The sequence below is a fragment of the Puma concolor genome, chromosome A2, assembly GCF_028749965.1.
Source record: "Puma concolor isolate L17-30 chromosome A2, mPumCon1.1.hap2, whole genome shotgun sequence".
In the NCBI taxonomy this organism is placed as follows: Eukaryota; Metazoa; Chordata; class Mammalia; order Carnivora; family Felidae; genus Puma; species Puma concolor.
The window spans coordinates 166,303,374-166,325,219 of NC_141668.1; the positions used below are offsets into that span (position 1 = coordinate 166,303,374).

Sequence of the window (21,846 nt, forward strand, 5' to 3'; positions counted from 1 at the left end):
TGATCCCGCGCAGACCCGATGAATCGTCCGGAAAATGAAACCAGTGAGACAAAGCTGATCTGCACCAAACCTAAAAAGCTGCCCTTTACTACCAGACCCTGACTTAAAATATCGCGGCAGCGAGGTAGGGGGATGGACGCGTCAACTCACAAGTCCCCAAGAAGGATAAAGAGGTAAAGATAATTGAAGGAAAAAGAGGAGGAGGAAGGAAGCCTTACCGGATATGAAAACGCAACATACGGCAAGAACAGTGAAAACAATGTTGCTCTAGCCAGAAGACTGGAGACCAAATCCCCGGACCAAAGTCTTGCATGCGTGTGTGCGTGGTTTTTGCGTAACGGAGGAGGTGTCACAGATCAGTAAACGGTGATAAAACAGTTACCTATTTGGGAGGAAGAAAGGATCCTTATCCCGTACGACATCAGAACCACTCTGGAATTTCTTGTCACTATACATGACCGAAGAACAAGACGAAACAAAACAACTAAGCAGCTGAAATACAGGGAGAAGTTTGCTGTTCCTCAAAGAAGGTGAAGTCTGGAAGTGAGGAATCTGGCACCAGTGAGGTGGTCTCATGATGCCCCTGGGACCTGGGCTCCTTCTCTTTTCCATCATCATCTTTATTGTCTTTTATTCATTTGTTTCTAATGTTTTTATTTATTTTTGAGAGAGTACAAGTGGGGGAGGGGCAGGGCGAGGGGGCCAGAGGGTCTGATGTGGGCTCGGCACTGACAGCGGCCAGGCTGATGTGGGGCTTGAACTCATGAGTAGTGAGAGCATGGCCTGAGCCGAAGTCGGACGCTCGACCACCTGAGCCACCCAGGTGCCCCGTCCACCATCATCTTTAGCCGTGTGGCTTTTGTCCTCTTGGCCTCAAGACGGCTGCTGTGCTTCCAGGCATCATGACCGTTTTTCCAGGCAGCGAGAAAAGGGAAGGATTATGTGTTTTAAAAAAAAGGTAGGGATTGTAGAGTTTTTCCCCTTCCAATCAGAAAAAGTGTCCGACATGCCTCTCATTGGCCACAAGTGAGTCCTGTGGCCACCTCTGGCTATAAGGGAATCTGGGGACATTTGTGTTTTAAACTGAACATATTGCTGTCCCAGACAAAAAAAATCAATGTTTGTTTAGTAACGAAGAAGGGAAAATGAATAGGCAAGCAGGCAAACATCTTTGAAAAGACACCTGCAAACAAATTGCAGGCATGTGGGTGGTCAGCCTCCAAGAGGGCCCCCTACGATCAAAGATCACCTCCTGATAGTCAAGTCCCTCCCATTTTAGATGACAGGTGGGGTGACCTGTGTGACCAATGGAATTCTGTAGAAGGACAGTATGTGAGTTTCAGGGCTAGGTCATAAAAGCCACTGCAGCCTCTGCCTTGGTCATTTGCAGGGCCAGGATAATTTTTCCTGTAAAGAACTAGATGGGGGAAAAAAATTAAGAAAGTGGTTGGTTTTTCTTAGGGGGGTGGGGGGCGCCTGGATGGTTCAGTTGATTAAGCATCTGACTCTTGATTCTGCCCAGGTCATGATCTCACGGTTTGTGAGTTGGAGCCCCGCATCGGGCTCTGGGCTGACAGAGCAGATCCTGCTTAGGATTCTCTCTCTCTCTCCCTCTCTCTGCCCCTCCCTCACTTGTGCACACGCTCTCTCTCCTTCTCTCTCAAAATAAATAAATAAACAGTGAAAAAATAAAGAAAGCTTTTTTTAAATTTTTTTTAATGTTTATTTATTTTTGAGACAGAGAGAAACAGAGCATGAGTACGGGAGGGGCAGAGAAAGGGGGAGACACAGAATCCAAAGCAGGCTCCAGGCTCCGAACTGTCAGCACAGAGCCCGACACGGGGCTCGTACCCACGAACTGTGAGATCATGACCAGAGCCGAAGTCAGACGCTTAACCGACTGAGCCACCTAGGCGCCCCAAGAAAGCTTTTTCTTAAGTTTATTCTTCTGAGAGAGAGAGAGCACGTGCACACATGCACGAGTGGGGAGGGTCAGAGAGAGAAAGAGAGAGAGAGAGAGAGAGAGAGAATCTCAAGCAGGCTCCTCAATGTCCGTGCAGAGCCTGATGCAGGGATTGAACCCAGGAACGAGATCGTGAGATTGTGACCTGAGCCGATAGAGCCACCCAGGCACCCCCAGATACTAAATATTTTGTGTGTCGTGAGCCGTGTGATCTTTGTCACAACGACTCGACTTGCTGTTGCATTGTTCTTGCAAGTGTGTGAGGAGCCACAGGCCACGTGGAAACACGGGCGTGGCAGTATGCCAATGGGAGTTTATTTATAAAAACAGGGAAGGGACCGGGTTGGCCCACGGGCTGTCCTTTTGACCGCCTTGGTCTTTTGGATTGCTTGATCTGTTCAAGCAGCCCCCAGCCCTCCTGCCGGCAGCCAGCGCCAACTTTGCCAGCCCTGTGAGTGAGCCGCCTTCAAAATGAATCCCGTCAAACCTTGGGGTGACAACAGCCCCGAGCGACGTCCGACTCGAAGCTCCTGAGAAACCCCTGCTTGCCGGGACCACCCAGCTGAACCGCCCCTAAATTCCTGATCCGCAAGAAACTGGAACGATCCTAAATGTTTGTTACTCTTTTCAGCCACTACGTTTTGGGGTAGTGATGCAACAATAGCTGATAAATACAAGCTGGTGTCAGGAAGTAAATATCCAAGGGGCGCCCGGGTGGCTCAGTCGGTTGAGCGCCTGACCTCGGTTTGTGAGTTCAAGCCCGTACGTCGGGATGTCTGCTGTCAGCACAGAGCCTGCTTCGGATCCTCTGTGTCCCTCTCTCTCTCTGCCCCTCCCCCTCTCACTCTCTCTCTCTCTCTCTCAAAACTAAACCTAAAACATTAAAGAAATTAAATACCCCCCAAAGCAAATAATCTAGTAAAGAAATGGGCAAAAGACACGAATAGGCACTTTCCTGAAGAAGACATCCAGATGGCCAACTAGCACGTGAGAAAATGGTCAACACGACTCATCATCAGGAAACTAGAAGTCAAAATCACAATGAGATACCACCTCACACCTGTCAGAATGGTGAAAATTAACATCTCGGGCAGCAACAGATGTTGGCGAGGATGCGGAGAGAGAGGAACCCTTTTGCATGGCTGGTGGGAAGGCAGACTGGTGCAGCCACTTTGGAAAACACTGTGGAGGTTCTTCAAAAATTGAAAATAGAACTACCCTATGACCCAGCCATTGCACTACTAAGTATTTATCCATGGGATACAGGTGTGCTGTTTCGAAGGGGCACATGCACCCCCATGTTTATAGCAGCCCTATCGACAATAGCCAAAGTATGGAAAGAGCCCAAATGTCCATCGACGGATGAATGGATAAAGAAGATGTGGTCTGTATATACAATGGAGTATTCCTCAGCAGTCAAAAAGAATAAAATCTTGCCATTTGCAACTATGTGGATGGAACTGGAGGGGATTATGCTAAGCGAAATTAGTCAGAGAAAGACAAATATCATATGACCTCACTCATATGAGGACTTTAAGACACAGAACGGATGAACATAAGGAAAGGGAAGCAAAAACAATATAAAAACAGGGAGGGGGCCAAAACAGAAGAGACTCATTATTAATGTTTTTTGACATTTATTTATTTTTGAGAGACCGAGAGAGCCAGAGTGCAAGCGGGGGAGGGGCAGAGAGAGGGAGACCCGGAATCCGAAGCAGGCTCCAGGCTCCGAGCTGTCAGCACAGAGCTTGATGTGGGGCTCAAACCCACAAGCTGAAGATCGTGACCTGAGCTGAAGTCGGACGCTCAACCGACTGGGCCACCCAGGTGCCCCAACGTAGGAGACTCTTAAATACAGAGAACAAACTGAGGGTTGCTGGAGGGGTTGTGGGAGGGGGGATGGGCTAAATACACAAGGAGCATTAGGGAGGATGCGTGTTCGGATGAGCACTGAGTGTTACATGCAGGGGATGAGTCACTGGAATCTACTCCTGAAATCATTATTGCACTGTATGCTAACTAACCTGGATATAAATTAAAAATAAATTTAATAAATATCTAGGGGCACCTGGGTGGCTCAGTCAGTTAAGCATCCAACTCTTTTTTTTTTTTTTTACGTTTATTTATTTTTGGGACAGAGAGAGACAGAGCATGAACGGGGGAGGGGCAGAGAGAGAGAAGGAGACACAGAATCGGAAGCAGGCTCCAGGCTCTGGGCCATCAGCCCAGAGCCCGACGTGGGGCTCGAACTCACGGACCGCGAGATCGTGACCTGGCTGAAGTCGGACGCTTAACCGACTGCGCCACCGAGGCGCCCCAAGCATCCAACTCTTGATTTCAGCTCAGGTCACGATCTCACCGTCCGTGGGTTCGAGCCCTGCGACGGGCTCTGTGCTGACAGCTCAGAGCCCGGAGCCTGCTTCGAATTCTGTGTCTCCCTCTCTCTGACCCTCCCCTACTCATGCTCTGTCTCTGTCTCTCTCTCTCTCTCTCTCTGTCAAAACTAAATAAACATTGGGGCGCCTGGGTGGCTCAGTCGGTTAAGCAGCTGACTTCGGCTCAGGTCATGATCTCGCGGTCCGTGAGTTCGAGCCCCGCGTCGGGCTCTGTGCTGACAACTCAGAGCCTGGAGCCTGTTTCCGATTCTGTGTCTCCCTCTCTCTGACCCTCCCGTGTTCATGCTCTGTCTCTCTCTGTCTCAAAAATAAATAAACGTTTAAAAAATTAAAAAAAATAAATAAATAAACATTAAAAAAATTGTTTAATTAAATTTCCAAAAATCAAAGTACACCTTCCACGTAACTCGAAGGAAATAAAAGTGAATGGATTTCAAAGCTGTGCGATTTCTTTTTTTTTTTTTTTTAATTTTTTTTTTTTCAACGTTTATTTATTTTTGGGACAGAGAGAGACAGAGCATGAACGGGGGAGGGGCAGAGAGAGAGGGAGACACAGAATCGGAAACAGGCTCCAGGCTCTGAGCCATCAGCCCAGAGCCCGACGCGGGGCTCGAACTCACGGACCGCGAGATCGTGACCTGGCTGAAGTCGGACGCTTAACCGACTGCGCCACCCAGGCGCCCCAAAGCTGTGCAATTTCAAAGCTCTTTCTAAGCTTAAGAGCAGTGGGAGGAATCAGAAAGGAATGCACTGGGTCGTCTCTTTAAAACTGAAAGCCCTTCCACGGATCGATTCATATTAATATCCCAGCCAGGAGATGGAAAAGAGCACGGACAGAGAAGTCATAAACACCCGTGAAACAAGCGGGAGAGGAAAACACATCCGACCCCCGAATTCTCAGAGATGCTCACTGCTGGTGAAAAAGGAGACACCTTGTTGTCTGTTTGAACAGTGACGTTCGCTGTTTTCTTTTTAATTACCGAATCTCGCGCTGGCTGGCGGCTTTCAGCATAAACTGCAGCCTTCTGGACAGCGTTTGGCAACGTGTACCAAGAATCATAAAATGTTTGCCTCGTTCAAGCTAGTATTTCCACTTCTGCGAATTCACTCCGCAGAAATATGAGAAGTAGGCAAATATTTGCCCATAACAGTACTCGCCGTAGCATTATTTCGATACTCAGGTAACGCAAACTGAGGTACGCAGTTAGGTCAGCACCAGCACATGATGATTTGCACCTGAAACCGATATAACCCTGCCTGTTGGCCGTACTGGTATTAAAATAAAAAGTTGAATTAAAAAATAAAAATAAAATTAAAAATGGCATGAGTGGGGTCCTGGGTGGCTCAGTCGGTCAAGCGTCTCTATTTTTTTTTTTTTTAATAATAATTTTTAAAGTTTATCTATTTAGTGAGAGAGAGAGAGCAGGGGAGGGGCAGAGAGAGAAGGAGAGAGAGAGAGAATCCCAAGCAGGCTCTGCCCTGTCAGCTCGGAGCCGGATGCAGGGCTCGAACCCCCCAACCATGAGATCATAACCTGAGCCAAAACCAAGAGTCGATGCTCCATCGACTGAGCCACCCGGGCACCCTTAAATGCCTGACTCTTGATTTCAGCCCAGGTCATGATCTCACTGTCATGAGATCGAGTCCTGCATCAGGCTCTGCTGAGTGTGGGCCCTGCTTGGGATTCTGTCTCTCCCTCTCTCTCTGCCCCTCCCCTACTGACGCATGTGCGTTCTCTCTCTCTCTCTCTCTCTCTCTCTCTCTCTCAAAATAAATAAGCAAACATTAAAAAAATAAGATGATGAAATCTATAATGCGGTCATCAAAAATGTTGTGGACATTTTTAACAATATGGGAAGGTTTTTCTAACAATACAGAAGATTTTTTTCTTAACAATATGGAAAGTGTTTTCATATAAAATTCTAAGTAAAAAAGCTTAGATGAAAAGAAAAAGCATATAGATGGAACCTGATTTTTTGTCTAGATTTTTCTGTGATTAAAAGTCTCGTTGCCAGGGCCGCCTGGGTGACTCTGTTGGTTAGCTAAGTTGGTTAAGCTGACTCTTGGTTTCAGCTCTGGTCATGGTCTTATGGTTTGTGTGTTCAAGCCCTGAATGGGGCCCCATGCTACTGGTGTGGAATCTGCTTGGCATTCTCTCTCTCTGTCCCTCTCTCTCTCTCAAAATACATAAATAGACCTAGGGCACCTGGATGGCTCAGTCAAGCGTCCGACTTTGGCTCAGGTCATGCCCTTGAGGTTTCTGATCTCGAGCCCCGCGTCGGGCTCTGTGCTGACAGCTCGGAGCCTGGAGCCTGCTTTGGATTCTATGTCTCCTTCGCTCTCTGCCCCTCCCCCACTCTCTCTCTCTCTCTCTCTCTCTTTCTCTCTCAAAAATAAATAAACATTAAAAAATAATAAACAAACAAACAAACTTAAAAAAAATCCTGTTGCCAGGGCGCCCAGCTGGCTCGGTCAGTAGAGCATGGGACTCTTGATCCCGGAGTTGTGAGTTCAAGCCCCAAGTTGGGTGTAGAGATTACTTAAAAATAAAAAATCTTTAGGGGCGCCTGGGTGGCTCAGTGGGTTGAGCATCTGACTTCGGCTCAGGTCATGATCTCGTGGTCTGTGAGTTCAAGCCCCGCATCGGGCTCTGTGCTGACAGCTCAGAGCCTGGAGCCTGCTTCGGATTCTGGGTCTCCCACTCTCTCTCTGCCCCTCCCCTGCTCACTCTCTGTCTCTCTCTCTCTCTCTCAAAAATAAATAAACATTTAAAAAAATTTTTTTTAATAAAAATAAAAAATCTTTAAAAGAAAAATTCTGTTGCCTGGGGAGCAAGGAAACTCTCACTCGCTGCTGGTGGGGATGCAAAACAGTGCAGCCGCTTTGGGAGACAGTTTGGCAGTTAGCCGCAAAACTAAACATACTCTCACCATACGATCCAGCAATCGCCTTCCTTGCTGTTTACCCAAAGGTGTCGAAAGCTATGCCCACCCAGAAACCTGCACACGGATGTTCATAACAGCCTTCTTCATAATTGCCGAAACCTGGAGGCGGCCGCGATGTCCGCCAGCGGGTGGATGGATAAGTAAACCGTGGGACACACGGACAAGAGAACATTATTCAGCGCTAAACAGACACGAGCCATCCAGCCACAAAAAGCCACGGAGGAACCTTAAACGCCTATCGCTAAGCGAAAGCAGCCAGTCTGAAAAGGCTACACGCTGTAGGATTCCAGCTCTGTGACGTTCTGGAAAAGGCAGAAGTGAAGAGACCGTGAAAACATCAGTCGTGCCAGGGCCTTGCGGGGAGGGAGGGATGAACAGGCAGAAGGCAGGGGAATTTGTAGGGCAGTGAAACTGTTGTGCGTGATGTCACAATGGCAGATTCATTCGTGGCGTGTGCGTCCAAACCCACAGAATGCACACCACCCAGAGCCAGCTGTAAACCACAGATCTGGGAGATAATGATGTCAGTGCAGGTCTCTCGATGGTAACAAAGGTGTCCCTCTGCCAGGTCGATATGACACAGTCTATGCACATGTGGGCAGAAGGCTTATGGAGGTTCCCTGTACTTCCCACTCAGTTTTGCTGCGAACCTAATAAAGTCCATTAAACAATAAAATCGGGGCACCTGGGTGGCTCCGTGGGTTAAGCGTCGACTTCAGCTCAGGCCATGATCTCACCGTTCGTGGGTTCGAGCCCCGCGCTGGATGTAGAGATTACTTAAATAAATCAATAAACTTAAGTGTGGGGCGCCTAGATGGCTCAGTCAGTTGAGCGTTTGCCTCTTGATTTCCACTCAGGTCATGGTCTCAGGGTCGTGGGATCAAGGCCTGTGTCAGACTCTGTGCTGGGTGTGGAGCCTGCTTGAGATTCTCTCTCTCTCTCTCTCTCTCTCTCTTTCCACCCCTTCCCCATTTGCACTCTCCCTCTCTGTCTCTCAAAATAAATACATAAACTTAAAAAAAAAAATTCTCTCTCTCCCTCTGCCTCTCTCCTCTCCTCCACTGTGTTCTCTCTCTAAAAAAATCTTTAATGCAAAACATAAAAAAAAAAAAAAAAATAGGGGAGCCTGGGTGGCTCAGTCCGTTGGGCAGCCAACTCTTGATTTCAGCTTGAGTCATGATCTCACAGTCATGAGATCAAGTCCCGTGTCAGGCTCTGAGCTGGGCGTAGAGCCTGCTTGGGACTGTCTCTCTGTCTCTCTCTCTCTCTCTCCTTCTGCCTCTCTCCGGCTTGCATGCATTCTCTCTCTCTCTTTTTCTCTCTCTCTCTCAAAAAATAAAAGAAAAGGAAAGAAAAGAAAAGAAAGAAAAGGAAAGGAAAGGAAAAAGAAAAGAAGAAAAGGAAAGAAAGGGAAACAAAAGGAAAGGAAAGAAAAGAAAAGAAAAGAAAAGAAAAGAAAAGAAAAGAAAGAAAAGGAAAGGAAAAAGAAAAGAAGAAAAGAAAAGAAAGGAAAGGAAAACAAAAGGAAAGGAAAGGAAAGGAAAGGAAAGGAAAGGAAAGGAAGAAGAGAAAAGAAAAGAAAAATGCCCTGCTATCCTGCAGACGATTTCCAAAGTCTGCAGCTGACCCAGGGGCCCTTCCCTGTGGTGCCCCATATTGCCTGTGTCGCTGCAGGACAAATTCTGGTGACTCCTCACATCCATCAGCACCTCCCTCACCTGTGGCTCCTCCTAGGATCCCACCTCAGCAATGGTCGCATCAGTCAACCCTGACACTTAGCCCCAGAGATGAGGGCATCGCTTTCCGTTCCTGCCTTTCCCTCTCTTCCACTGAGCCGCCTAGATCTAGAGACCTTACCTCCTGAGTGCCTCCCAAAACTTCTTCCAGAATATTTGCTGTAAGAAATCTGACAAAGGACTTGTGTCCAGTATATGTAAAGAGCTCCTACAAATCAACAAGAAAAAGGCAGAAACCCCAAAGGAAAAATGGGCCCTTCACAAAAGGTTGTCTCCAAATGGCCAATAAAATGGAACCATTTACTGCAGAGGCAGCAAAAAAAAAAAAAAAAAAAAAAAAAAAAAGGTGGCCAGTGGGTTTTGAAAAAGAAATAACTTCTGAGAGGTGTCAGGGAGCCCGATACAAGGACTTTCTTGCAGTCACGTGAAGAAATGGAATATTATACAGGAGTGAAGAAGGAATGACTAGCTTCCCCTCTCTATCTCTGTCTCAATATAAACGTATCCCCGGGGCGCCTGGGTGGCGCAGTCGGTTAAGCGTCCGACTTCAGCCAGGTCACGATCTCGCGGTCCCCGAGTTCGAGCCCCGCGTCGGGCTCTGGGCTGATGGCTCAGAGCCTGGAGCCTGTTTCTGATTCTGTGTCTCCCTCTCTCTCTGCCCCTCCCCCGTTCATGCTCTGTCTCTCTCTGTCCCAAAAAAATAAATAAACGTTAAAAAAAAAAACAAAAAAACGTATCCCCAAAACCTACTTCTGGGTGGAAAAAAAAAGTTGTGTGATGATAATACAGTGTGATGCTACTTATATAAATTACATAACACACACACAATAGCATTATATGTTATATATGGTTTTCTCTCTTCCTGGTAAAGTAGACACAGATTATGGAAGTGGTTTTCCCGGGGGGGGGTGGGGGCAGTGATTTTTGTTCTGGGTACTTGTGTCTTTCAAGTGCGCCTCCCTGCGGTGGCCAGAGAAATCAGGTCACTGCAGATTGATGGCCGGGGAGCCTGGTGGCCAGAGTGGAGTGTGGCCGGATGGGCAACACAGCCGGGGGGCATCAGCGTGATGGAGGTCGCCAGAGGGACCGGAGGGACTACAGTGAAGGTAGCCCCGATGCCCCCATGTGTCCGGCATATAGAAAGTGTCCTTTACGGACCAAGAAGAGAAAGGCAGAAACTTCAAAGGAAAAATGGGCCCTTGGCAAAAGGTGATCTCCAAATGGCCAATAGGTAAACATATGCTTGACATCCTAAGTCATCAGGGAGATGTGAATTAAAACCAGAATGGCAGGCACAATGACTGTATGCTGTTCAAAGTCAAGTTAGGGGTTACCCTGGGTGGGAGTGACAGGAAGGAGGGGTTCTAGGGGCTGCTGATATTCCCCCCTAGGTCTGTGTCCTGGCTACTTTTTTTTTTTTTTAATATTTATTTATTTTTGAGAAAGCGAGAGACAGAGCACTAGCAGGGGAAGGGCAGAGAGAGAGGGCGACACAGAATCCGAAGCAGGCTCCACGCTCCGAGCTGTCAGCCCAGAGCCCGACGCGGGGCTTGAACTCACGAACCGTGAGATCATGACCCGAGCCAAAGTTGGATGCTTAACCCACTGAGCCACCCAGGCGCCCCTCAAAGTAAATAAATAAACTTGAAATAAAAGGTTCTAAAAGTTAAAAAAAACCCTCCCCCTCTATCCTTCCGCCATATTCAGGCCTCATCAACTCTGCACAGGGCAACTCTCACGCTGCCCGACCTCTCCCCGGGCCCCAGCCCTCCTCCAGACAACCAGAGACTTGTGTCCCTCCCTGCGGTAAATCCTTCTATGGCTCCCTACCGCCCCGCAAGATTAGCTCCAAGTCTGTAAGGACTTTCCCGGCTCCGGTCCTGCTTCTTCTGCAGCCTTCCCTCTGCCTCCCCTCTCTTTGCACCATTAAATTAACCTCCAGCCCCAAACATGCTGTTTCAAACCTCCACGCCTTGGCACCTGCCTTCCTCTTTGCCAGACTGCGTGGCGGGCGTGACACACTCTTGCCCTCTGAGGCTCACCCCAAGGCGCTCTGGGTTTTGCAAAATACAAAAGGAGGCTTTGAGTCTTGAGCAAAAGCTTAGTGGCTCACCCCGGGGTCCTTTCCTCCGGGGAAAGCCCCATCCCTCTGAGCCACACAGGGGTCTCCCGGGCTGGGAAGAAGCCCCAAGCCTCCGCCCATCTCCAGCCTCCTACCCTAGCCCTGCGCGTCTGGCCTCGGATTTCTTCCTCTCTCCTCCTATTTCCGGAGGACTCCCCGCCCTCCCGCTGATAATCCCGCCCCCCCGCCGGCAGCTCTCCGAAGGGGAAGTGAGGGGGAGGGGAGGGGGGGCTGGCGGAGAAAGTTCCAGGGAGGCGAGGTGAGGTCAGCCCCGCCCCGAGCTCACACCCCCCCGGCCCGCCAGCAGACCTTGGGCGACTCAGCCAAGCCTGTCTCCTGCTCGCCTGCACCCCCTGCGCCCCCCACCCCAGCCCCTGTCCTCAGGCTTCACCCAGGGCGGCTAGCTTTTCACAGACACCAGTGGCTCGCTGGCTCCCAGTCCCAGCTCCGGTGCTCACAGGCTGTGTGACCTTGGGCCAGTGCCATACTGCTTTTGCCCCAGGATGGTCTAGAGGCCAAGTTCAAGGTCTGAATTGATCCTTCCGCGGGCCTCCACTTCCTGGATGCGGAGGGTGGCGGCAGGACAGGCCCAAGCCAGGTGGCCCAACTGTAGTTCAGCCCAGCCTCTCCCCATGCCCCCTCCTCTGGCCCTCACCCACAGGGACTGTCACCCATGGGGCCTCCTGCCATCCACGCCTCTCCTGGGGCTGACACCAGGGACTCCCCATCTCCAGTGCAGACAGACACCCAAGACGGCTTCTAGGGCGCCCCTCTCTCAGACACCAGCACCGTCCCTCAAGTCTGCTGTTGCCCTTGCCCGCCCCCCCCCCCCCCCGCCAGGGTCACCCACCTGGCCACCCAGCCAGAGAGGGACATCATGCTGGGCACAGTCCAGACCCACCCACCAGACCTCCCTCACACCTCCTCTCCCTCCTTCCGCGGGCTCCCACCAACCTCCAGACACTCTCCACTGGGAAACCAGGTTCCCGTGTCTCTGTCCCCTGCATGCACCTGTCACGCTGCAGGCCCTGTGACCTCTCAGACTGCAAATCAGAGCACGACACTCTCCTATAGAAACCCAATCGTAGCTGTGTGAAGGGTGAGCCCTGCGGCTGTTGAATGGCTTGAATGGCTTGAAGGGACAGTATCTCTCATGCTGCCCGCCCCCACCTCAACCCAGGTCACACTGGGCTTTTGTTTCAGTGGGCCCTCCTCTTCCCTGCGCCCCGCCCCCCACATCCCTGCCCACCTGCCTCTTCAGCTGAGGGACATTCTGTCCTTGGGAACATCACCCTGACCTCCTACCCACGTCCTGAATATCCTGTGTTCTCCCCCTTCACACCCCCAGCACATTGACCTGGAATTGCCAAGGGGTCTCTTCATCAGCTTTGGCTCACTGGTCCCAGAGAAAAGTCCCTCCAATTAACACTGGCACCAAAACGGCCGGAGCCAGAAACAAAAGGGTTGATTGGAAGGAACTGTTTCTTTTGAAAACAGAGTACAAATTATGACAAGGAATTCGTTCTACTTGAGAGTAAACAAGATGTGAGCTACAATGGAAACTACAGGCTAATTCTTGAAACAAACAGACAAAAAAAGAAATTAGTTCATTGGGGATTTTTTGGAAGGGCATTCCCCCCCCCCCCAAACTGTGTTCAATAATTCACATTTATTTTATTTTATTTTTTTTAACGTTTATTTATTTTTGAGACAGAGAGACACAGAGCATGAACAGGGGAGGGTCAGAGAGAGGGAGACACAGAATCTGAAACAGGCTCCAGGCTCTGAGCTGTCAGCACGGAGCCCGACGCGGGGCTTGAACCCACAGACCGTGAGATCATGACCTGAGCCAAAGTCGGACGCTTAACCGACCAAGCCACCCAGGCACCCTAATAATTCACATTTAATATTTCAATAGGATTCTGGAATTATTTGGGGGGAAATAGACACACGCACGCACACACACAGAAAATAAAACAAAAATGCTATTGTGGGTTGAATTGTGTCCCCCAGAAAGATATGTTGTGGTGGTACCTGGGAATGTGACCTTATTTCAAAATGGGATCTCTGCAGATGCAATCAAATTAAGATGAGGTCATCCTGGAGTAGAAGTGGCCGCTAATCCAATGACGGCGTAAGAGAAGTTTGGACACAAAGACACAGACGTGCACAGAGGGAAAATGGCCATGTGCTGAAATTGGAATGATGTGTCCACAAGCCGAGCAGTGCCAAGGATTGCCCACAGCAGTGGAAGCTGGAAGAGGCAGGAAAGATCAGTTCCCGGAGCCATCGGAGGGAGCACGGCCCTGTGGGCACCTTGATATCAGACACTGAACTTTCAGCACTGTGAGAGGATTAAGCCTCCGCTGTGCGAGCTGCCCGGTTTGTGGCACTTTGTCATGGTGGCCCCAGGAAACCAGACACAGGTCTGCGTCTGACCATTTGGTGTTTGAGTCACTCTCCCTGGAGCAGGCTTGGCCACCTTCACCATGTTTCGTTTATTCCTTAGACGGACCACAGGTTCCTCCTCCGTCAGTAACTTACCTGCATTTGGGTCCAGGTCCACAGCCAATCTCTTCCACCACGTGAAATCATACCAGGTCGCAAGACTGACCATATCATGTTGTAATAGACTTGCATTGTTGTATTAACTTCGGGGGCAATGTTGACTACGTCCCACACCAGAGAACAATTGATTAAAGATTTAAAAAAAAAATTAATAAAAAGATCGTTTTCTGTGGGTGCAGTTTGTTGCTGAAATAATCCTGAAGGTTCAGATGGAGTCTGATTTCCTAAGTCACCAATTTAGTTCTCATATTGTGACAACATTAGCTTCCCTCCACACCTTACAACCACCCTCCTTGCAGACGTGACACCCCTAGTGGGCTCCCCAAAGTGCGCATCCAAAACACAGATGAGGCGGTGAATGCCATTGGGACCACCGGGAGCGTAAAACTTGGATCCCTACTTTACCTCAATATAAGTTCCTGATGGGTCAATGTGTTACACGGAGAAAGAAAATCATAAAAGTACTAGGGAACAAAAAACACATGGGGGCCTTTTAAAATAGTAATTTGAGGGGCGCCTGGGTGGCTTGGTCGGTTATGCGTCCGACTTCAGCCCAGGTCATGATCTCACGGTTCATGAGTTCAAGCCCCGCCTCGGGCTCTGTGCTGACAGCTCAGAGCCTGGAGCCTGCTTCAGATTCTGTGTCTCCCTCTCTCTCTGCCCCTCCCCTGTTCATGCTCTGTCTCTCTCTGTCTCAAAAAATAAATAAACGTTAAAAAAAAAATAGTAATTTGAGAATAGGTAAGGTCTTCCTACAAAAAATAATTAAACGCAAAAGCTGCAAAGGAAAAAGGTGAGTTCAACTTCCTAAAAATCCTTAGAGGCGCATGGGAAGGGAAGATTATAAACAAGCTAAAACTACAACAAACTGGGAGGGCGAGGGGAATATTGCAGCTTGTATCAGAGAATAAATAATTTCCTTAATATTAAAAAGAACTTCGGGGCAACTGGTTGGTTCAGTAAGGGGAATGTGCAACTCTTGACCTCAGGGTCGTGCATTCAAGCCCCATCTTGGGCATAAAGCTTACTTAAAAAAATAAAAAGTAGGGGCACCTGAGTGACTCAGTTGGTTAAGCATCTGACTTCGGCTCAGGTCATGATCTCACGGTTCATGAGTTCAAGCCCCGCCTCGGGCTCTGTGCTGACAGCTCAGAGCCTGGAGCCTGCTTCAGATTCTGTGTCTCTCTCTCTCTCTCAAAAATGAATAAATGTTAAAAAATTTTTTTAAAAAGTGGGGTGCCTGGGTGGCTCAGTCAGTGAAGCGTTCTACTCTTGATCCCAGCTCAGGTCTTGATATCAGGGTTGTGAGTTCAAGCCCTGCATTGGGCTCCCAGGAACATTAAGTTAAAAAGCAAGGTTCAGTTTCCTCAAAAAGTTAAACGTAGAATTATTGTATAAGCCAGCGATCCCTCTTCTGGGTATCCCTGGAAAGCAGGGACTCAAAGAGATATTTGTGCACCCATGTTCCCAGCAGCACGATCACAACGGCCAGCGGGTGGAAACAACCCAAGTGTGCATTAACGGACGAATGAATAAATCATGTGGTCCATTCATACCGTGGAATATTACTCAGCCATTAAAAAGAATAACATTCAGGGGCGCCTGGGTGGCGCAGTCGGTTAAGCGTCCGACTTCAGCCAGGTCACGATCTCGCGATCCGGGAGTTCGAGCCCCGTGTCAGGCGCTGGGCTGATGGCTCAGAGCCTGGAGCTCTGTTTCCGATTCTGTGTCTCCCTCTCTCTCTGCCCCCTCCCCCATTCATGCTCTGTCTCTCTCTGTCCCAAAAATAAATAAACGTTGAAAAAAAAAATTTAAAAAAAAAAAAAAGAATAAAGTTCTGAAACGTGGATGAGCCTTGAAAACGTTACGCTAAATGAACCAAGCCAGACTCAGAAGGACACATACCGTAGGATTCCACTTATATAAGATACCTCAAATGGGTAAATTCGTAGAGACAGGGTGTAGATGGCAGGTGCCAGGGACTGGAGTAGGGGTTAGGGAGTCAGTGTTTAATGGGGACATAATCTCAAGTGTGGAAAGATGAGAAAGTTCTAGAGATGGATGGTGGGGGTGGTTGCACAACCGTGTGAATATGCTTAGTGCCACTGAGCTGTGCACTTAAAAATGACTACAACAGGGGGCGCCTGGCTGGCTCCGTTGGAAGAGTATGTGACTCTTGATCTCGGGGTTGTGGGTTCAAGTCCCAAGTTGGGTGTGAGATTTTTTTTTTTTAACATTTATTTATTTTTGAGACAGAGACAGAGCATGAACAGGGGAGGGGCAGAGAGAGAGGGAGACACAGAATCGGAAGCAGGTTCCAGGCTCCGAGCTGCCAGCACAGAGCCCGACGCGGGGCTTGAACCCACGGACCGTGAGATCATGACCTGAGCCGAAGTCGGACACTTAACCGACCAAGCCACCCAGGAGCCCCCGAGATTATTTTTTAAAAATAAAAAAAATAAAATAAAATAAAATAAAATAAAATAGGGGCCCCTGGGTGGCTCAGTCAGTTAAGCGTCTGACTTCAGCTCACGTCATGATCATGCAGCTTGTGGGTTTGAGCCCCGCGTCGGGCTCTGTGCTGACAACTCAGAGCCTGGGGCCTGCTTTGGATTCTATGTCTCTCTCTCTCTCTCTCTCTCTCTCTCTCTGCCCCTCCCCCACTCACACTCTCTCTCCTTCAAAAATAAACATTAAAAATAATAATAAAATAAAAAGAGTGAGGGATGTGAGTCTGCCAGGGCTGAGGGAAGGTGAGGGGTGAGGGTCCTCTGTGACCCTACCCCAGTGCCCCCCCCCCCAAAACCAGCAAAAGGAAAGAAAGCGGGGGCTGACAGAGAATAAGAGGTCAAGAGAAGCTGAGTTCAAGCTTCCTCTCTGGCTGTGTGGCCTCGGGCAGCTAACTGCACCACTCTGGGCTTGTGTCGTCGTCTGTGAAATGGGAATTTTTTTTTTATTTTTCAATGTTTTTATTTATTTATTTATTTATTTATTTATTTATTTATTTTTGGGACAGAGAGAGACAGAGCATGAACGGGGGAGGGGTAGAGAGAGACGGAGACACAGAATCGGAAACAGGCTCCAGGCTCTGAGCCATCAGCCCAGAGCCTGATGCGGGGCTCGAACTCACGGACCGCGAGATCGTGACCTGGCTGAAGTCGGACGCTTAACCAACTGCGCCACCCAGGCGCCCCGGGAATTTTTTTTTAAATGTTTATTTTATTTTTGAGAGAGAGAGAGAGAAAGCACAAGTGGGGGAGGGGCAGAGAGAGAGAGACATAGAATCCAAAGCGGACTCCAGGCTCTGAGCTGTCAGCACAGAGCCCGACACGGGGCTCGAACTCACAAACCATGAGATCAGGACCTGAGCAGAAGTGGAACGTTTAACCGACTGAGCCACCCAGGCGCCCCTGAAATGGGAATTTTTAATGCACTTGCTCCACAGACAGGGGTGGGTATGTTCATCTCTATAAAGCTCCCAGCACGGGAGCCTCGTCATGCTGTTCCCTGCCCGGCTGCTGGGAACCTCAGGCTGGCAGGCAGGCGTCACCAACTCAAGTGGGTTATCCTGCCGACACTGGGAAGCTGGTGGGGCCCTTGGGGAGGCAGCAGCAGGATGAAAGGAGGCAGAGTCGCTCCAGGGAGAACAGCTCAGTATCCCCCCTCCCACCCCCCACCCCCCACCGTGGCCGGAGAAGTTGAAGCTGTGTGCGTCCAGTCAGACGCTCACGTACAGACACCCCAGAGACACCCCTGCAGACACACACACACACACACACACACACACACACACACACACACAGAAACACAGAGACCCAGAGGGACCTGGAGACACACGGACAAGGAGGCAGGCCAACTCACAGACATACCCAGTAGGCCCTCTTCAGAGCCCTTCTTGGAAAACTTCATTTCCCACCTTGCCTCGCCCCATCCTCTCTGCCCTTAAGGAACATCTGTGAAACACCCACTGGGTACCGGGCCCTGTTTCAGCGTTAGGGTCACTGGGGGATCAAGATGGGACACCCCCCCTGCCCCCCAGCCTTGAGGGGTGGACATTTTCCAGGAGGAGGCTGTCAGGCACAGGATAAAAAAGGAACCGAGAGGGAGGAGGGCTGGGGAGATACAGCTGGGGGGGGGGGGGGGGGGCGGTGGCAGGCAGGGGGGTGGCAGGATGGGTGGACAGCGTGAACCCCTGACTAAAGGCCCAAGGGATGGCGGGAGGGGGCCACGCGGACTGGCAAGAAGAAGGAAAAGCGTTCCAGGCAGGAGGAACAGACAGCATAAAGGCTTCTCCACCTACCCCATCCGACCCGTCCCAGCCCTCCCCAGCCCTGACTCAGACCACTTGGATGAAACAGCATGGAGGCAGGGGTCCCTCCACCTATCTGTCCCCCAGATGGCCTGGTTCTCTTCCATTCCACAGATGAGGACACCTTGGGGCTCAGAGAGGCTGTGTCACACACCCGAGTTCACACAGCACAAACATGAGCCCAGGACTGTCTGAACTGGGGGCTCCTGCCTTTGGGGAGAGGAGCCCCCCACTGAGGACAGAAGTCTTGTTTGGCAAAGGCTAGGCCAGGGAGGACAGCCAGACACAGAGAGGCCTGGGACAGCAGGCCTGGCGTGAGTTGGGCACTGCAGGGCACAGAGAGGCAGTGACAGACAGACTTGTGGGATTTCAGTCCCCACCCTGCTGGAACAAGGGAGCAGCAGCCCCGGAGACCCCCAGAGGGGCCCAGAGGTCTGGAGGGGTGGGTGATGGGGTGCATGCTGCAGGGGTTGTGGGTCTGACCTGGATGGGGCCCCAGGCTGCTGATTTGGAAACTGAGTCCAGATGTGTGTCGGGGGGGAAGGGGGGGGGGTTGGTTCTGAGAGCACAAGCAGGACTCTGGGCGGGAGGTTGGGGGTCTGAGTCTCCTATCGCTGGCTGCCGTAACAAGTCAGCACTCACTTGATGGCTTAAAAGAACACAGTTATCTGACAGTTCTGGAGGTCAGAAGTCCAAAACGGGTCTCACTGGGCTGAAATCCAGGTGTCCACAGGGCCACATTTTCCTTCTGGAAGCTCCTGGGGAGAAGGTGTTTCCGGCTTCTAGAAGCATCTGCGTTCCTTGGCTCATGGCCCCTTTCTTCATCTTCAGATAGTACAGCATCCTCCACCTGCGTCTGCCCTTCAAGCACAAAAGGTGTGAAAACCCGGAGGGGAGGGGGAAGCAAGGCGCTCCCCCTCTCTGCCTCTGGTCCCAGCTTTGGGCCTCCCTAGGGTTCCCGCTCCCCCTCCCCAGACACCCCACACTGGGCCGACCAGATCCTGGCCTCCCCTGATGCCCAGAGCCCTGTCCGTACCCCTTCCACCAGGCCCCAGCGGCCCCCACGGCAGAGTCCAATTTGAAGTCTGATTGTCCCTCTCCTGGGAGAGCCCTGGAGGGCCTTGGTGGCTGGCCCCACCCTGCTGCCCTCTTCACTCACCTCTGGACTCTAACTCCACTTAAGGCCACCATCCATTCACCTCTCAGGGTTCAGATGTCACCTCCTCCAGGAAGCCTGTCCTGAATACTCCCTGCTCACACATGGGGTGGGGGCAGGAGAAAGGAGGGCATAGGGTAGCCAAGAAATCTGTCCCTGACCCTGGCCCACACAAATCCTCTTTCAGGGGCCTCCCCCTATACTTCTCCAGGGATCTGCTGCTTCTCCCCTGGGGCCTGGACTCCCCCCTTCCACAATGTCTCCAGTTACTATTAATACAGACGACTGTCACGTTCTGAGCGCCCCCCCCCCCCCCCAGGTGCAAGGCGATAAAACCGCAGCTCCTGGGCCCTGCAACTGGGAACGTGGCTTTATGGCCCTTCCTCTCCCCCGTGCACAAAGGAGCTCTTGGGAGCACAGGGGGAGGGAGGGAGGGTTTGAGGGAGAAGGACGCGCACATCTGAAAAGAGAAAAAAATAGTCTCGTGGAGGAAACAGCAAGTGCAGAGACCAGAAGCGGGTTGGCAGGCACAGGCTCTCCGGCCCCTCTTGCTTCCCATGTGTGGAAATCAAATCTCAGCAACGTGAAGCAACCGGCTTAGGGCCCCACGCCCAAGAGGCCGGGCCTTCTCCCTCCCTCGCCCTGGATGTGCTTCAAGGAGAGGCTTATTGTTCAAAGGTGAAGCCACTTGGTGAGGGACCGTTGGCCAGCAGCTCTGGAACCCCCTTCCCTTCGGCTGGGGCAGCTGGGCCGTGAGCACCGCCCCCCCCCCCTCCCCGGGGTACGACCCAGGCGCTCACAGACTACCTGCGCCCCATCTAGGATCGTCTTCCGTTCAAGGCTTGCCGGGGCTCCCTGCTCCCGCGCACTGCTGACCCCGGGTCACTTTCGCTTCCATCCGGCAAGAGAGGGCTGGGGGCTGCCCCACCACCCACGCGGGCCTGTCTCCCCTGCTCTGCCTCCTGACCCCCCGCACCCCACCCGCCCGCCTGCCCTCCGCTACGCCCAACCTCCCAACTGGGCAGTTAGTGGGCTTCTGCGCGCGCTTCCGCCTCACGCCTCCGAACTGGGGCGGCTCGGTCTTCAATCTGGGACAAGTGGGGAACCCGAGGCGGCTTCTGAGGCCCGAGACAGTCCGGGCCTCCCCAGCAATCGATGCCCGGCCGGCCCGTGTGCTCCCGCGATCAGGGCACACGCGGTGTGGGTGCAGATGCGCGGGTCTGGGGGGGGCCAGAAGAGGGGACCCGGCAGGAGGGGATCGCGCGGACGTGCGGCGAGCGGAACGGAACCAGGAGCCAGACTGAGCGCCGAAGGTGCTGGGTTCAAAGGAGAGAGATAAGGCGCAGCCCGGGGACCTGCCGCTGGCTCTCGGCCAGGCGCGCCTCCGGACAGGCCTGGAGCGGGGGTGGGGGTGGGGGCGGGCCTGGGGGCGGAGCTAGGCCGGGGCCCGCGGCGCGGGGCGGGGGGTCCGGGAAGCGGTCCAGTCCGCGGAGGGGGCCGAGCGCCGCCCGGACCCCGCGCCCCGCAGGGGCCCGCCCCGGCCCGGCCCCGCCCCTCCAGGCCCCGCCCCCCCCACCCCTGCCTACCTCCTGGGCCCGCGGCGGAGGGGGCCCCGGGAGCAGAGTCCCGCTGCCGCGTGCGGGCCGCGCCTGCTCCTTCCTCTCCGCGTCCGTCCCCGCTGCGCCCCGCTGCCTGCGCCCCCAGGTAAGCGAGCGCCCCGCGCCCCGAACGCCGCCCGGAACGCCACCCTCGCGGCGAGCCCCGGCCCCGCCTCCGCGGCCATGGCGGCCCCGGTCCCCATCACCGCGCCACCGGGCGGCCTCTCGGCGCTTCCCATCCGGTCCCAGGCCCCGGCCGCCGCCCCGAGCGAGCCCTGCTCCCCCGAGGGTCGCGGCGCCGCGAGCGCCGGGGACGCGGCTGCGAGGCGGGCGGGCGGGAGAGAGTGGGGGCGAGCCCGGCGCGGCGACGCGGGGTGGGGGTGGGGGGGGGGCATCCGGATGTGTGAACGCGAGCAGCGCCGCGGGCGTGTGGGTCTGACACCCGCGAGCCCACACCGAGCGCCTGCGTGGGGGCCACCGACGTGCCCGCGCTGGGGGCGCAGCCGGGGCCCTGGCCTCGCAGCCCGGCCGCGTAGACTGCTGGCAACCGCGTAAACAGACTCGGATCGCTCCAGCCCGCGCTGAGTGCGGGGAAGACGACACCTCGGGGAGACGGGGTAAGGGGTGGGGGACGGATTGTCGGAGGAGGTGTCATCCGGGCTGAGTGGACCCGCCAGCGAGGGCTGCTGAGGCCCAGGAAGCACCAAGATTCCGAGGCGGGGCCCAGCCCGGTGTGTCTGCGGGGCAGAAAGGAGGCCAGCGTGGCTGGAGCGCGGAGAGGGAGGCTTGGAGGTGGGGACAGTTTGGCCCGAGCCTCGAAGATGGCGGGGAGTGAGTGAATTCCAGTCCCGGGTCTGGGGTGGCGGGGGGCACGGGAGGCTTAGAGCCACGTGAGCTCCCCGGTCGTGTTGTGTCTTAGGAAGATCCCGTGCTGTGGGCAGGAGGGATGGGAGGAGACCCGGGAGGAGGCTGCTGGTTTGCACCCCCCTGGAAGGAGCGGTGGAAAGCGGGGGGGGGGGGGGGGGGGTGCATCCTGGCAGAAGACGTCCGTCC

The 21,846-nt window shown here is 52.8% G+C and overlaps 1 protein-coding gene and 1 long non-coding RNA gene across 6 annotated transcripts in view; one reads left to right on the top strand and one right to left on the bottom strand.

The window, feature by feature from the left end:
* Positions 1 to 17,596: 17,596 nt before the first annotated feature.
* Positions 17,597 to 20,149, bottom strand: LOC147583814 (uncharacterized). Of its 2 annotated transcripts, XR_015248544.1 has the most exons (3): positions 20,003 to 20,149; positions 19,199 to 19,289; positions 17,597 to 18,900 (listed from the first exon to the last, which is right to left on the bottom strand). It is a non-coding gene; the product is annotated as an uncharacterized LOC147583814 (long non-coding RNA). The 2 variants fall into 2 exon arrangements; XR_015248543.1 differs by having other exon boundaries at positions 19,199 to 20,149.
* Positions 20,150 to 20,335: 186 nt separating this feature from the next.
* The window catches only part of CERS4 (ceramide synthase 4), a 35,693-nt gene continuing 34,182 nt past the window's right edge, over positions 20,336 to 21,846 (top strand). The window contains exon 1 of one of the 4 annotated variants that reach the window (XM_086699238.1): positions 20,336 to 20,899. In XM_086699238.1, the coding sequence (XP_086555364.1) occupies positions 20,351 to 20,899 (549 nt within the window). In that variant the 5' untranslated portion in view covers positions 20,336 to 20,350. Of the gene's footprint in view, positions 20,900 to 21,217; positions 21,411 to 21,846 lie in introns of those variants that run through there. The other 3 variants (XM_086699239.1, XM_086699242.1, XM_086699240.1) reach the window with 3 other exon arrangements.